The sequence below is a fragment of the Beta vulgaris genome, chromosome 2, assembly GCF_026745355.1.
Source record: "Beta vulgaris subsp. vulgaris cultivar EL10 chromosome 2, EL10.2, whole genome shotgun sequence".
NCBI lineage: Eukaryota > Viridiplantae > Streptophyta > Magnoliopsida > Caryophyllales > Amaranthaceae > Beta > Beta vulgaris.
The window spans coordinates 51786101-51803042 of record NC_079203.1 but is presented as its reverse complement, the minus strand read 5'-3'; the positions used below and the strand labels follow the sequence as shown (position 1 = coordinate 51803042).

At 31.5% G+C, this 16942-nt stretch overlaps 2 protein-coding genes across 3 annotated transcripts; both read right to left on the bottom strand.

Moving 5' to 3' along the window:
• Nucleotides 1-2788: 2788 nt before the first annotated feature.
• LOC104906767 (probable aquaporin NIP-type) lies at nt 2789-6024 on the bottom strand. Of its 2 annotated transcripts, XM_048639452.2 has the most exons (6): nt 5534-6024; nt 4483-4707; nt 4046-4243; nt 3883-3944; nt 2914-3127; nt 2823-2880 (listed from the first exon to the last, which is right to left on the bottom strand). In XM_048639452.2, the coding sequence occupies exons 1-5, from the start codon at nt 5657-5659 to the stop codon at nt 2917-2919; spliced, it is 822 nt and encodes a 273-aa protein (XP_048495409.1). In that variant the 5' UTR covers nt 5660-6024; the 3' UTR covers nt 2823-2880; nt 2914-2916. The 2 variants fall into 2 exon arrangements, with proteins under 2 accessions (XP_010693872.2, XP_048495409.1); XM_010695570.4 differs by having other exon boundaries at nt 2789-3127; nt 5534-6023.
• Nucleotides 6025-7984: 1960 nt separating this feature from the next.
• On the bottom strand, nt 7985-11574 carry LOC104906776 (U-box domain-containing protein 4). Its single transcript, XM_010695579.4, has 2 exons — nt 10977-11574; nt 7985-9155 (listed from the first exon to the last, which is right to left on the bottom strand). Exons 1-2 carry the CDS (start codon nt 11234-11236, stop codon nt 8303-8305), a joined length of 1113 nt encoding a protein of 370 aa, XP_010693881.2. The 5' UTR covers nt 11237-11574; the 3' UTR covers nt 7985-8302.
• Between the last annotated feature and the right edge of the window lie 5368 nt (nt 11575-16942).

Genomic DNA, 16942 nt, shown 5'->3' with positions numbered 1-16942 from the left:
AAAATTGTATAAAATACTTATATTACCGAATACTTTATTTTCATGTTCGTCCCCAAAATTAAATCATCAAATGAATAGAGTTTAAAAAATTGGGTATTTCAAATTGAATCTGATCTAGGATGTGTTCTGTTCAACTTAAAAAATTAAGTTTCAGGTCCAATAAGTTCAGATAAGTTCAGATAAGTTGCAATAAGGTCTAATAAGTGCAATAAGTTTCAATAAGGTCTAATAAGTGCAATAAGTTTCAATAAGGTCCAATAAGTTCCAATCAGGTGCAATAAGTTCCAATCAGGTGCAATAAGTTTCAATTAGGTCTAATAAGGTCCAATAAGTTTCAATCAGGTCCAATAAGGTCCAAATAGTCAATGTTTAATAAACATTTGTAATATTGTCCATTATTTTGTTATTCATAATTTCATATCACCATTAACGGATTATGTTATTATTAGAATTTTAATTAAAGTACCACAATGATTATATAGTATTATACTTGTATTAGTGTCTATTATTTATTATTTATTTGTATTATGTTTATTATGTTTATTATTCATATTACTATTAGCTGATTATGTTATTATTAGAATTTTTTATTAAAGTACCGCAATGTATAGTATTATACTTGTATTATTGTCTATTATTTGATTATTCATATTGCTATTAAATAATATTATAATCATGGTCAAATAATTAATGTTAACAATAATAATAATAATTATAATTACAATATTTTGCAATTCGTCTTTAAATAACTAGAGATAACATGTTTTCTTCTAGTACATTCACATAAATGAAAGGAGAATATATAAAGGAGAAGAAATGAAGGAAGGAGTTGTTAGCAATAAATGTTAATGCTATCTACTTACCTTCATATTAATGAAAGTGAAGTGAGAATTTTTTATATGTGCCAATTTTAACTTGTTAGCAATAAATGTTAAATCAATTTTTGATTTTCTACTAGTGTTTTATGAAATTAAAACAAGACTATTAGATATATTAGTGATGAAAGTTATGTATAGGCAAACATATAAATAGTAAATCTTTTTGTTAAATTAATTATCATAAGAGATAATTAACAATCATTATTTTTTAAAGGACGAATTATAATAATTATTACTCCATAAAAATTTTGAGGGGTAGTATTTACGTTAGTGGTAATATTTATGTTATTCATGGTCAATGTTTTTGTCTAATAAGGTCAAATAAGTTTCAATCAGGTCCAATAAGGTCTAATAAGTTTCAATCAGGTCCAATAAGGTCTAATAAGTTTCAATCAGGGCCAATAAAGTCTAATAAGTTCCAATAAGGTCAATAAGTTCCAATAAGGTCCAATAAGTTCCAATCAGGTTCAATCAGGTCCAATAAGTTGAATCAGGTCCAATCAGGTTTAATAAGTTCCAATAAGTTCAGTTCAGGTTCAATAAGTTCAGTTCAGATAAGGTCCAATAAGTTCAGGGCCAATAAGTTGAATAGAACACACCCCTAGTGTCTGAAAAATCGGATCGGATTGATTTAGACTCAAACTTTGATTAGTTTGGATTTGAATTGGAAGACTGAAATCCAATTTTTGTTCGGATTAAATTGGATTAGGCCTAAGTCTAAACCATACACTGAACTTTCACCCCCTACTTACAACATTCACAATTATTATTTTCCGGCCTTAACTTATTAAAACCAAACATGTGCACGCACGTGATCCACATCTTTTATGTTTCAACCCTATCAATTATTTTTCGGCATTGACCCTATCAGTTTATGTTAGGCTGCACATTTTTCTCGCAAAAACTTGTATCTAAATATTATTTTGACCAAATTTTCCTTGTTAAAAAAATGTTTCATAAATAACGCAATTCTTCATACATTTTCCTTTTCCTACCTTGAGATTGAAAAGTTTTTTTTCCTTATTATTAGGCCAAGCTTAGCTTGGTACTAACTACTACTATATGCTTCACAATATAATGAGAGTACTCTTGCCATAGAATTAAATGTCGGTTAGCTATATGCATCTTTAAGAGTTAACAACAAGTCCAAAAACATTTTTTAAAATATAGTAATTATTTTAGAAATTTATAACAAAATCGTTCATCGATGAGTGTCTTTATGGTTGGACATAAAATTCTCCATAAACTAAAATGCCTCGTATAAGAACAAGAAGTTAAAAAGCTAATATGGTTATATATCAACTAAAAAATGTTAAATTTCTCATTAAGCATAGCCATATCTAAAAGATTAAGAAGCTCGGTATGTAGATTTTAGACAACACTTTTTCAATTATGTGATCTATTCTCCTCTAATGGAAAAGCTAGTGATACAAGGACACAAGGACACAAGGTAGATGCGTACACAACAAATGGTAGTGTCTCATCATTGAGGTGTTGAATCACACTAATTTCTGCAATTGCATGATTCTTCATTGTACTATAGCCTGTAATCTGTATAAATCTGTTGGATCATGCATTCAATTATTGTAATTTGTAAAGCGTGTTACCGCAATCTTTGGCACCTTATTACTAATTTCTGTAAACTTATGGAATGTTATGGACAAACATTTCACTCATATTGCTATTATTTCCGATTGTAAAAAAAAGCAGTGGACACTATTAATGGAAATGCGGAACAGATTAATTTTTATAGTGATCTGGTTATGAACTGTAGGGAGTTGCAGCGCTACTTTCAGGAAACCAACCTTACCTAAACTAGACGGGAAGATAATCAAGTGGCAGATATGATGGCTCAAGAATGTAGGCATAATTTAGACGGGAAGATAATCAAGTGGCGGATATGATGGCTCAAGAATGTAGGCATTATTTGGATATCCTTGCCTTTCATTTTTTCCGAAACAAATTTGTCTAAATAAAAAAAAAAATTAGCTCTTGAAATTGTTTTCTTCTACAAGCTAGTCATACAAAGCATTGCCTTTCATTTTTTTGATACGCTCTTAAGAAAAGATGAACTTTTCGTTAATTCTCTAAGGGGTTTATCAGTGAACCTGATGAGATTGTAAGCAAATGCTCCAGCAATAGTCCCAATTGGAGGTCCTATTATATATACCCAAAGCGCTGTATAGTTACGTTTCACTAATGCAGGTCCAAGACTTCTTGCTGGATTCATTGATGCTCCCGAAATTGGCCTGTAACATATCGTTCAAAATTGCTTTATTTAAGGGTTAACCATGTATTATGATCAATAACACTAGAATTGCCAAAGACTGACTCGATCAAATAGAACACGATTAAGACTTATTTAAAATCATAAAAGGTCCATGAGAAGTTTGTTCGAAAAAGTGCTTCAATTCTGAAACTCGAGATTGATCGGTCCAAACTTAAATCAACCCAATAAAATTACATAAGCTTGCATTTAATATGAGAAAAAATCCTACCAAAGTCAATTACAAAATCTAGAAAACCCCCTAACATTGATAAAATGTAACACATAAAACTCAAAGTAATTAGATTGATCCACATGACATGATCAGTTGGTACATCTAGGACTAGAGGCTTGGAAACCCTATACATTTCTTATTGAATAGTGCGTTAAATTTAGTTGAATCGGACATTGTTATATTTACCTACTAGGTTGACAACCCACCACTTATATAGAGTATTAAAAGAATAATTATTATGTTGAGGTGGATTTCATTACTACAATCTTCAACAAGTCTTCATTAATGATGAGTAGTCGACAAAGTTTTTTCAAGTTGGACCCTTAACTTTTGCAAAAAGTTTGAAGTACTTATGTATAACTTTTTAATGTTCAAAGTTTCTTATGTTAATTTTTTTATAAACTTAACTTTTGATCTATTTTTTGCAACTCCTATATATTTTTTTTCTTATTCTGTAGTAGTCGATCAGATTGTTCGATATAGGAACTTGCTTAGAAACTTACCCGGCGACAAAAACATTCAGCATTATAGTCATTCCAATTGCGATTCCTGCAAACTCCCCAATCTACAAACACAAATTAACATGATCTTGTCAATAATCATCAGCCAAAACAGAGAAAATTAACGTTAATTTTGCGCTATGCGGCTATAGTATAATTTACTTACTGCTCTAGCATCTGTTGCAACTCCAGAAATGACGAACATCAACAGAAAAGAGATGATAATTTCTATGGCTAGGGATTGTGCATATGAGCCTACAGGAACGGTCCCAAAGTATGCCTTCGGAGTAACATCGAACATGACGGCTAATGTACCACTAGCCAACATTGATCCTAATATTTGTGCTATCACGTAAAGTGGTACCTGTAACGACATTAACCAAGCTCTCCAAATAAGCACTACATCATACCTTACCTTTATGCTTTCAAACCCCGTTACCAAATTATTCAACAAGCATGTAACATTTACTCGTCAGAGCAAACAACTATGCATTTGCATAGTTATCTCTGTTGTGAAATAAATGAAACACTTCTTTCTTTTATGTGAGATCTTAAATGTAAGAGTTGACGTGTAATTTAACTCTCGAGTTCTAGCAAACTAACCTCCTTGTAAGGGAAGTGGCGATAAATGGCAAAAGTAAGAGTGACAGCAGGATTAAAATGAGCACCAGATATATGGCCAAGTGAGTAAACCATGACCATAACAATAACACCCCACGTGACACATATTCCCGGAAATGTTATTTTTTCACCGTATAAATTATTCACCGCCACTGAGCCACAGCCAGCAAATATAACGAAGTATGTACCAATCACCTCTGCCACTAACTGTACGATCCAAAATCAACATATCAAAAAGATATATATGTGCATTTGATTCATATTGCATGACTAATTACTATTATAAATTTACAACGTATCGTACCAATGATACATCTAATGCTATTTTCTGACTATGGAAGGGCTCAAAATTATATGAGCAATTAAACTGAATGACAAAGTAAGAGCTCTAAAGAAGCAAATGACCAAAAATAACATTATGGTGTACCATGCGCACAATATTGTATACCAGGTGTATCTCAAATGCAATGCTAACATATCTGTGCTAGGGGGTAAGAAGGGGATCTTAACCCGTAAGGAAACTTTCAGAGACCTGAAACTGGGAGATTTATACCCAGAAGCATAAATCCACATAAACACCTCAAATATGAGGTTGATGAGATTTGAACTCTCGAGGTTAGGTCGTTGGGAGGTGGGAGCTCTAACCATTGGACTCCCACCTGATTCTTTAATCTATATTCTATTGTGAGTTAATCATGGTTTTATAATACTATATCTTAAAAAAAAATTATGCTACTCATTTTTGAACTTTATTTCATAAATTACATATGTTTGGATTTGTATCATACTGCAAAAAATAACAAATCTGATTTTTGCGAAATTAAGTTTGCTTGTTGTAACTTGTTTCCCATAATTAGTCCTTCCAAGAAATGAATAAATCATAATCCTAGAATAAACCAAACTTAATCAGAAGAATAACAGAAACATACACAAAGTGCTAGATCATTAAATTAATTTATTAACTTTCATGATGTATCAATTTCCATTCTTTATGACAAATTATACTAAAGAAATTGATGGTTTATCCACTGACCTTTTGTGCGAGACGAACAACGTGTGGAGAAGAACAGAAAAGTCCGATTTTGGAGGAAACAATTCCTTTACCTTCTTCAACCTTCAATTCTTCTTCATGAATTTCATCTGTTTTAGTACTTTCCATTGTTTAATTTTTTTTTTTTTACTTTACTAATAGTAATAATAATAATAAAAATAAAATAACAATCTAGAAAAAGGATGCTTTGTTCTTAAAGTATTTATTTTTTTTTCTTTATGAAATACAGAGGAAATAAACGCTTAAGCATAATTAATGGAAACAAATAGGAGAATTAGATTACAAAGGATATAGAAAAGGAAATGTAATTGAAAAGACAACTGATTCTTTTCTACTCAATCATAACTAATTAATTTAATTTTTTATTCCCGTCAAAAAAAAAAAAAAATTTAATTTTTTATTAGAAAAATTTGGAGAGAGAGTAGGGAGTAAAGTTATTTCTACTTATTTTTTGCGTAATTGCCAACTAATTCGGATGGAAGTTGAAAAATTACCGGATCTAAGGCCTTATCCAATATCCATATGTGCGGGAATTATTATTTATATATAAGTTTCATGATTACTTTTATTAGTTAGTTGAAATTTTGCTGCATTATGGCATGATAAGTTATTTTTTTTTTTAAAAAAAAAACTTCTAAGGAAATGGGAGATGAAAATCGCAAATAAGTACATGCACTGAAAGTGCATGTAGAGCATGGTGCACCCTCTTCTAAACTACGTCCTTTTATCATTTTTAGAGTTTATAATTTTAAAAAACTTGTTGTTATTTGTTTCCTTACATTTTGTAGCTAAAGATTTTTTTTCAAATTTTAATTTTAAAGGTATATGTTCTTTTACCTTAAGTGCATATGTTCATTTACTATATGTTCTTTTCATTATAACATCATTTTAAAGTATAACTAGTTATTAGGCCCGGGCTATTCCGATCCCCAGGTAAGGAGATTTTTCATTTATTAATATTATACTTTAAAATCATACCACCAAATATGACTTGGTCTAGTGGTTAATACTATAATATATGACCTTGAGGTCATGGGATCAAACCTTATGCTATGCAATTTCTAGTTTTTATTGCATGAGGATTACATGGAGTAAAATGATTTAGGGAGAGCGCCACATGGCACCGTTCCACGTTTAGGAACGCCTTTTAATATATTAGTATAGATTTTAATAAACGAAATATATATTTACCTAGGACGTAGTCCGGATCCAAAATTAGTTATTGAAAAGGGTGTATCATTTGAATTATGAAAAATGTAAACTTTTACAATCTTTTTCTCTTTGATGTAAATTTAGTTATTGCAAACGCTTTTCTTACAAATTCTGATGGGTTGAAAAAAAGTGGAGAAAAAATATTTGGAGATGAGCCACTAATTTTGGCAGATTATTTTGATTTTTTATAAGTAAAAATATAATCGTGTGTGGTCTTGTTAGAGTCGTCTTGATGTGTAAATTCATAATATCAAATATTTATATTTTTTACTTAAACCAAATAAGATACAGAGAAGTGAATATCAAATAAAATAATGTTTATTTATTTTGAAATGACCTAAAATAATAAGTGTTTCATTTCCTTTAAAAGAGATGAAGTATTAAAATTTAATTAAAAAATAAATAGACATAATAATAAAAGCCAATAATACAAATAGTGGGACATAAGATTTGATTCGATAAAACCCATATAGATTTTCTCGTCATCTTTAACTTTTTTAGGGAGAGCAACTCAAATTGACATATTTATAGCTACTTTAACTTCTTGGAAAATGATATCCCATGACAAAAGCCAAGTACCTCCAATTAAAAAGAAAAGTCCCAACTTGAGAGGACAAAATTAATTTTAATGGAAGAAAAAACAGAATGACGAAATGAGCACCTCCCCTATGTATCATGAGCTTTAAACGGAATCATAAAATTCAGGAGTCAATTTTATGCACTCTTTTCTTGGGTGGGGTTTCCCGTATTCCGGCCTAAAATTGGCACCTAAATACAAACTCTTTTGTTGCCGACATATTACAAGAAAATTTCTTGGTAAGGAAATTTTTCCTACTCATATGATAATATAACTTGAAATCATCATCAATTGCATGACAAAGATCAATGTTGAAATCCCTCATATCTATAATTGCACTCCTATTACCCTTGTAACGGGGTCGAAGGGATCCAGAACTACAACGTTATCCATGGTCCCGACTAATAATTTGTTATCAATAATTCCTCGAGATTTAATCAAAAGCCTAAACGGATGGTTGAAGCTCTAGAACGAGTTTTATACTCTATCAGTCCCACCGACCATTAATAACAAATCGACATTTGCAAGAGTAGCCTCGGTACTGCAGCTGGCTTGTAACTTCATTCAGAATTCTGTTTAGAAGTCCAGATGTCAACATTCACAAATAAATCCCAGTTCTATCTATCATCAATTTTGGAAAGCAAGAAAGAACTTGATTTAGAAAATTGGCATTACAAGATTTAATAAACAGTTCCCTTTACAAAAGAAGAAACTATTTAAGAAAAAAGATAAACCCCCCGTATTTTTTTTTCCCTATATTATTCCCCACCACATCATCAACCAGTCACCTGATACCATTGATAATGGCCTGGACTGGCATTTTTCATTGTATGCACAGTAGTATTAACTTTCTCATTTGCCCTAAATATCATATCTGACAAAAACTCACCAAGAAAAAAAAAGAGTGGAAAAGTAGTCTGTCCCAAATGAAAAGTAAGACTAGTTAAGATTATATCATATGATCACTTGGAAGAAACTTGAGAGGCACAACTGGCAATAGGCAGATCAGAAGGGGTGCATACCAGAGCCCTTTGCTGCAAGTGTCTCAAGCTTTGCTCCATACTAACTTGAACCATATCCGCGAGCATCTTCTTTGCTTTCCCTGATTGTTCCTCACCATCCATTTGCGAAATAATATTGCAAACAATGTTCTCCAACGTATCTGGTTGAAACTCCGACCTTGGGTAAGGAGAATCTCTCAGAAGCCTCAGTAAAATCTGAGCTTTTTTCTGTGACTTAGGAGTCCCTTGAACTGTAAGTTCTAGTAAACCCGGTATGACCCCTTCTCTGAGAATTGGGTCCCGGTATTTGATCCGATCGATCTCACACATTGTTAGGAGTGCCCCAACGGCATGCTCCCGACTCTGGAGAGACCCACTCTCTAAGACCTCCACTACTGCGAGCACACCCCCTTCTTCGGAGACTAAAGCATTCCTACCCTCATCGAAGTTGACAAGAGATTCTAAAAGGGCGGTGCACTTTTCAGCTGTTTTTGATGATTTCTTGCACGTTTTGAGCAAGTCTATTATGAGAGGTATGGGATCTGTTTCGAGGATCATGGTGATGTTGTTTGAGTGGGTGGAGAGGTTGTAAAGTGCCATGACAGCATCAACTTTGGCTTGTGGGGTGCCGGTTTCTAGAACATCTACTAGAAGAGGAATCGCCTTATAAGCTGTAATTGTTGGCTTGTTTACTGAAGATGCTGAAAGTGTTAGCAAAGCGGCAGTAGCATGTTCTTGAAGAATTGTATTCTTTGATTGGAGGAATCTGATTATTGGATCTAATGCACCAGCTGCCACAATGCTTATCTTGTTCCTAAGAAAAAATAACATTCAAAAACTTCAGTCAGATTTTATGGGATGTGATGTCAATACAAGAAAAGAATGTGATAGTTTATGGTCTAATTTCAAGTGTCTTGAGAGTCAAACTGGTACTAATGGAAATAAGTTCCACAAACATAACTTCTATTCCCTTCTTAAATCCGAATAAAAGAGCCAAAGAATAGAGGCTTTCATGTTGAAATGCAGAGTCCATGCAACACATAACTTTAATTCAATCTGAAAGCTGAATCACAGAGCGATACATATAATGCTAAAACATTGTCCAAAACTCGTAAGGTTCTACGTATTCCTCGGACAAAACTAGCTATGTTACTCGGACTATTAAGGTTGAGGGATAGTTCATGTAGGAGCTACCTCATCTTCCATGAGAGGGCATTCAATGAAATCACCAACCAATTTTTTTTTGTAAAATATCATTTGATTTTCATTTAACCTCAAATATCCTTATGAGATCTTCAACTCTCCAACATGGATATCGTCATATCAACAATTCCTTTTAGACCAAAATCACAGAAATTTTTCTTTAAGTTAGTCGAATTAGACACTTGGACACATACCCCTCTCGGATCCTAATTACCTGAGTCTAAATAGTGAATACCATAGCCTACCAAACAACATGTACACTGATTAATCCCAGCCCTGATGATCTCATCATACTCATATAATACAACATTAAGCACTACTTAAATCTTAAGCAATAAGTTACTGCTGATTAGATAAAGGTCAATTTCACTTTTCAGCAACTGCAAAAACACGCAAAGTAGTTTATCTAATACTATTATTAGGATATTTATCTATACACATACATACAGAAAAAAAAAAGGCACAAAAGTTCTAAGCAAAGTAAAAACCACATTCAAAAGTTAAACAGGATTTACTTTATATTTTACTATTTTATTTTTTCTTTCTCAATATTGTTCTCCATACGAATCCTTCCACGTGAAATATCACATGATAATAAAAGCAAATAAAAGAACTTAAAAGAAGATTGAAAAATCTGGAAAGAGAAAAAAGAAAGATCAGAAGCATCATGTCATCATAAGATGAAGAATCTAGCTTTTCTTCAGTTTCAGTAATTTGTAAAATTAAAAGGAATAATTCCAATAATATTACACCAAGAAATATATTTTCTTTTACAAAAAAAAATTCCTCTTTAGATTAGTACTGGCCGCAAACAAAGAAAATGGAATACTTTTTCTACTTAAACAGTCTTAACAGTAGTTTATATTGTTGACTAATATACATAAAATATCAACAACAACAAAAAAAATCACTAAATTGATTCTTATGAATGATTCGAGACAAAATTTATCTGCAACAAGAATTTTAACGAACTGGGTGTATTCTAAAATTAAAAAATTTATCCAAAAATTCAGTAAATTGAATACTATTCACATATATTTTCAGCAAATAGCATTTTCAAAAATCTCCCAAATTACAACACAATCTCACTTAATTAGATCAATTTAGAAACTGGATTATCCAGATAAGTAACTGAATTACCTAAAACCCAATATAACCATTTTAAGTAAATCATATTTCCAAATTAATTACCCAGATTAGCAATCTAATCAAATTTCAAGAAATAACACAAAAAAACCACAAAAAATAATTTAATCAAAAGCCCTAAAAGAATTAAAGACACAATCTTTCACAAATTCAGACAAAACCCACATCAATTAAAGTAAATTCAAACAAAACCCACATCAATTAAGATAAATTCAAACAAAACCCACATCAATTAAGATAAATTCAAACAAAACCCACATCAAATTTTATAAAAAAAGGGACATACTTTTCATCTTTAACGGCAAGATTAAGAAGAGCAAGAAGAGCAGACTCGGTAGAAACGAGTGAGTTAACTCGGAGCATAGAAACGAGTTGAGGAACAGCAGGAGAAAGTTGACGTCTACAACGTTGTGAAGTTTTAGTAAGACGACGGATTTCTTGGGCAGCTCTGATCTTGAAATCTGGATCGTCTGATTGAATAAAATCAAGAACTTGATTAACACTAAGATGTGTTGCAGCTACACTAGATCCCCCCACCACATCCATGGAATTAACTTGTTATTTTTTTTTTGGTGGGGGTTTTTTAAAATGTTAAGAGAAGAAGAAAAGTTAGAAATAAAAGGAGAAACGTAATGAAAGGAAAGAAATTTGGGAGAGGCGTTAAGCAACAGTTGAAAGATGAGGAGAGAGAAAGTAAGGAAAAAAAAGAGGAGGTTTCAACGGCTCCCTCGGACGACAGTTGGGTGTGTGTGTGAGATTTTGATTAGTTTTGGGATTATAATTTTGGTTTAGGAGAAGAGAAAGGGAAAGGAAGAAAAAGGTCGTTTTCTTGAATTGGATCTTTGTATTTGGTGTGTGGGGGTGGGTTTGGTTTGGTAGAGGACTAGAGGCCAAGAGAGTGATGGATATTTGGAATTTGAGGAAATATACTAAAGTAATTGTCTATGTATAGAAGATTTGGCCTTGGGTGTTTCATTTTTTTCGTCTGTCTATGAATATACTTCCTTCGTTCTGTTTTCAATGAAATATAAGGGATTGATACAGAATTTAGGAGATGAGAGAGATAGGGAGAAAGAAAAAGAGAAAAGTAAATATCAAATAAAGTAACTTTTTTTAATTTAGAAATGGCTAAAAATGACAAGTGTTTCATTTATTTGAGAACAGATGAAGAAAGTCTTGTAATTGATAAGGAGAAGTGCTCTAATAAACCAGAAGCTCGAACAAGTTAATTTGGTCCAATTACATAGACAAGGTCCTTTGAGAGTGAGGAGGAAGGTAAGGAAATCCCACCCCTAAAGTGACTCTAGTGGCGTTTGATTCTACAACCTCTAACTTTACTACTAAACCAAAACTACTTAGTTAAATGATTAAGTCTGCCTCTCAATATTTGTCGTGTCTTATGGACTATGGCTTATAGCCTTGTACACTTATATTTTCCACGTAATAATGTTTGGACAATTACGTAATACGCTTTTTACACTTTTGTTTTATTGATTGTGTGTATTATAAGTAGGGGTGAAAGTTATCAGATAAAATCCAAAATTCAATCCAATTCAATCTGAATTAGTAATTCGGATCGTATTCGAACTGTGTTTGGATTGAGATTTTGAAAATTTGAATCAGATTGGATTGAAGGTAATTGGATCTCAAAAACCAATATAACCGAATAGCAATATGCCTTATATTATGTATCTGGATTGGCCTTAAGTACTTAACTGAATTTCTTTTAGAAAAGCCTAGTCCATAGCCCAATAAGCGTATCACTTCAGCCCTTTCCCTAAAACCCTAATAACACTTAATTCCTCATTTCCTAAATCTACTAGGTTGTTGTTGTGCTTAACTTATTTCATCGAAAAACGAGAGTTTTAAAAAATTGGATTTTCGGATCAGATTCAATATAGAGTACTAGAGTATGAAAATTCTGATTGGAGTGTATCATATTCAAATTCTAATCAGTTTGGATTTGTATTGGAAAATTGAAATCCAAATTTTGTTCGGATCAGATTGGATTAACGAGGCTCTAATCCAAACCATACACCGAACTTTGACCCCTAATTATAAGGATAGGGTATTGTTAGTTTAATCCCGATATATACTATATGGATTACGGATACCTTCAAGATATCAACTTTTGATGATTTCTGAATATAGATAATTATTGAAGATATTATTAATGGTTATAATTGCAAGTGTCAGGAGGAGTGAAACTTTGTATGTTGCAATTTATATAGTTTGGAGGAAGTATATACCCAGATTAACGTAAACAGATTTAGACATGAATACGGACGTAAAAAGTGTGATTACAAAATAAAACAAAAGACCCGAATCCGAGAAAAGATGTAACAATTGTTAGAGTATAGACATGACAACATTAAAAAGCAACAAAATTAAAGTAAGCCTGGTTAATCATCTTTTCAATTTTTTTGTTAATTAGTTTGATTTAGTTCAGTGCACTAAAACTTGTGATAAGTTTAGTTCAACCAAATCCGATTCAAAGGGATAAGATTGTAGTAAGTTTAACTTGAATGCTTAATGATTCATCACGTATCTTGTCACATATATGAAATAAAATTGGCACCAATCATGTCTTACTAGCTAGGATTTCAATCTTACTCAGTTATAAAATCTGATTATAAGTGTACACAAAAACACTTGTTTTTATGACGTGGTTTCATGAGACTCGTATCACCATTAAATTGCCACAGCCCACAAGGTAACATTATCTTGTTGTCATCATTTCAAATAATCAAAGTGAAGGTAAAAAGAAAAGATGAAGTGACCTAATGTCCCATATAATGAATGTTTAGACTTTAGATCATACACTCAATACTATGATATATGCAATACACTTTTGGTTCATGTAATTTTCATCACCTGTACATTGTTTTATAGGAATACATTATCATTTTATCATAAATTTTTATTTTATAAGTTAAATATAAATTATTATGAATGATAATTATTTATTTTTGTTTTATTCTAAATCGTACCTACACTCTTTTATGTTAGAAATTGAGATTGAAAGAGGGTCAGATATACCATTGTAAGGCACTGAAACTAACATTTCCTATTAGTTTAATTTCGCCGCTTTAGGATGACCGGATTAAATGCGAAATAACTAATGATATACAATGGAGAGAATAATTTACTTTGATAATCTTCAATCTGAAAATAAGAGACTGTGCAAGGAGTTTATATCAAAACACTTAAACAAAATACTGCAAAATTTTCTTATAAGCAAGCAAGTTAATTGTATGAATTATAAACCGGTTTTTTCAAGTACCCATCAAATGGAAACAAGTTATCCTTTTATAAATAAACTTAGAGAGGTTATAATGATGTGTTTTTATCCTAAGTAAATTAAAAGAAACCTATTCATTCACTTAAACCGAGTAATAACCAACCATCACAAAACAACGTTCATAAACCGTCAAAATCAAAACTAACAGTGAGGCGCACGGTGACGGTGCTATACAGATTGCACCTTGCGATTACTCAAGTCGCACCTTGTGACCAGGGTAAAATGCCTATTCTTCTTATCTTGACTCACGTTTCCTGTAATAATGATCTAAAACCCATTTAACTATAAATGTTCCAACATTTTACTTTGAACTATTTGTGTTTTACATCATATTTATGGATGTAAAGTATAATTCGCGTTGATATATGGCTACGGTTGCAACCTCTAAAGCACATAATAAAGCGTCCAATAAAATAGTAGTCTTTTCCTTTTCAAAGATAAAAGTATAAAACTTCATTGTCAGCCTGTATTACTTTTCATAACCTTCACCCAATTAGTTAATCGTTAATCAACCATTCAACCCTAATATGCTATTTTCATTCTATTCCTACCTAAATTTGACTGCCAAACATTCGAAATTCAACTTGATTAATTCACTTTTTACATCCTTAGTCATCATCCTCATCTTCATTTTCAAGAGAATTTTGACCTTGCATTGGGCTACTTCTTAGCTAGGCTCAAAATTACGTAGTCAACTAATAATATAGCTAAAATAGCAAGACAACAGAATTTTCTGCACACATTCCTCTGGATTTTTAAATTGCAAATCCGTGGGCTTTGCAACAAATAATAGTCTTCATATGCAAGTCATTTAAATATCATTATAACGTATACAAGATCAGTTAAAGGCGGAAATAATTATATTAGTACTACTTCGTACGTACATACTCTACTACATAGTGAGAATTATTGGAGTTGGCCTCATGCCTTGTTAATAGGATCGGATCTCATTCTATAATCTATAATAGTGAGAGTGGGATTGAAAATTTTGTTGCGTGCATATATGCGATGACGGTCTCAACAAAATTTGATGATTGATCCTGCGTTATAAATATTTATATTTAGGCTACCAAAATGAAAAATGGCATAGGGAAAGTACAATAATGATATTGTATTCATTAGTACTTAAGCAGTTATATTGGAAATTTCATCTTTAGACGGTTAAAATATTTAAAAATTATTAAAAGGAACGGTCTAATTTTAATATAAAACTAGACCTAGCTAGTCACTATATGGATTAAACTAGTCACCGAACGAAAATTAACCTAGTCATTGTTGGACTAATTTTCTTTTTAATATTAGGCTTACCATTACTTTAATTTTCATTTAAAAATAGGCAGTATCTACAAGACAAACTCTAAAATATTTGACTCCAAATTATCGTAGTGACTTATTATCGGTATAGACTACATATAGAACATGGATGATGTGGTGATCATAAGCCACCACAAAAATCTTTGAATAAATGAGGTATATTTTATTCGAATTAGGATCATGATAGGGCTTTTATCAAACCTGAAAATCTTATTTATATTATCCAGTATAAATAATAAAAATAAAACATACTCAAATATAGGTTAAATTCTAGAAAATTGCATGCACCCCTTTAATCATGAATATCTCTAGTTATTTAGTAATGAAAATATTAGAAAATTGATGTTATCAATATATAGAGAAGAAAAATCTAAGATAATATTAAATAACAGTTTATTTATCCTTTATGTTCAAGACTATGATACTTGACATAAAATAATTGAATTTTTCACCATATACCCCTGCTGATAAATTTTTTTATTCACCATATATCCTCGATGTTTTCAAAATTCACTTTATACCCCTCAATTTCTTGATAATTCGCCATGTGCCCTTAATGGTTAACGATTATCAATTTTTTTAATCATTAAGCCTTGATTCCATTACTAAACCTTAGGTCATTCCATTTCCATGAGATCATGACAAATTGCAAATTTTATCATCCACATGATCTAAGTCACGGAGCAAGGCATTAGGTGGGACCCGCATGCATAATGTATAATTTACAATAATAAAATAATAATCTTAAAAACTACTACAAAGTAAAATAATAACAATAATAATAATAATAATAATAATAATAATAATAATAATAATAATCCAACGATCATAATTTACTGAGATCTATAAATAGACATATATTTTGCTATATTTTAACACATTTCTAAAGTTATTTATTTTCTCTTTAAATTTTATACACTCGAGTTTTTATTTTGAGATGATGCTATTTTTTCTAATCATGACTCATAAGTGAGGTGTATTCGTCAAAATAGATTATGAACCATGATCAACTTTTATAAGATGAGAGAGAGGGATGACACGTCTTTTTGCATAATTAGTGGTCATGCCGTCATGTTCTAAGAAATTTGATTTGAGGAAATTAACCAACTATATTTAATTTGTATAGGAGCCGGGATTGATGCTTAACACTTGCTCCACTATCTTGATCTATTCCATAGCTTAGGCCTTATTAGATTCTAGTAGCATATCTTAGAGCTACGATTGTAGTAATACTCCTATTTGTGAGAGGTACAATTCCAAAATAGATTAGGCATAGTTCCAAAGTGTAGACACACCATTCAGGGTGCGTTCTGTTCAACTTAAAAAATTAAGTTTCAGGTCCAATAAGTTCAGATAAGTTCAGATAAGTTCAGATAAGTTCAGATAAGTTGCAATAAGGTCTAATAAGTGCAATAAGTTCCAATAAGGTCTAATAAGGTCCAATAAGTTCCAATCAGGTGCAATAAGTTCCAATCAGGTGCAATAAGTTCCAATCAGGTCTAATAAGGTTTAATAAGTTCCAATCAGGTCTAATAAGGTCCAATAAGGTCCAAATAGTCAATGTTTAATAAACATTTGTATTATTGTCCACTATTTTGTTATTCATAATTTCATATCACTATTAGCGGATTATGTTA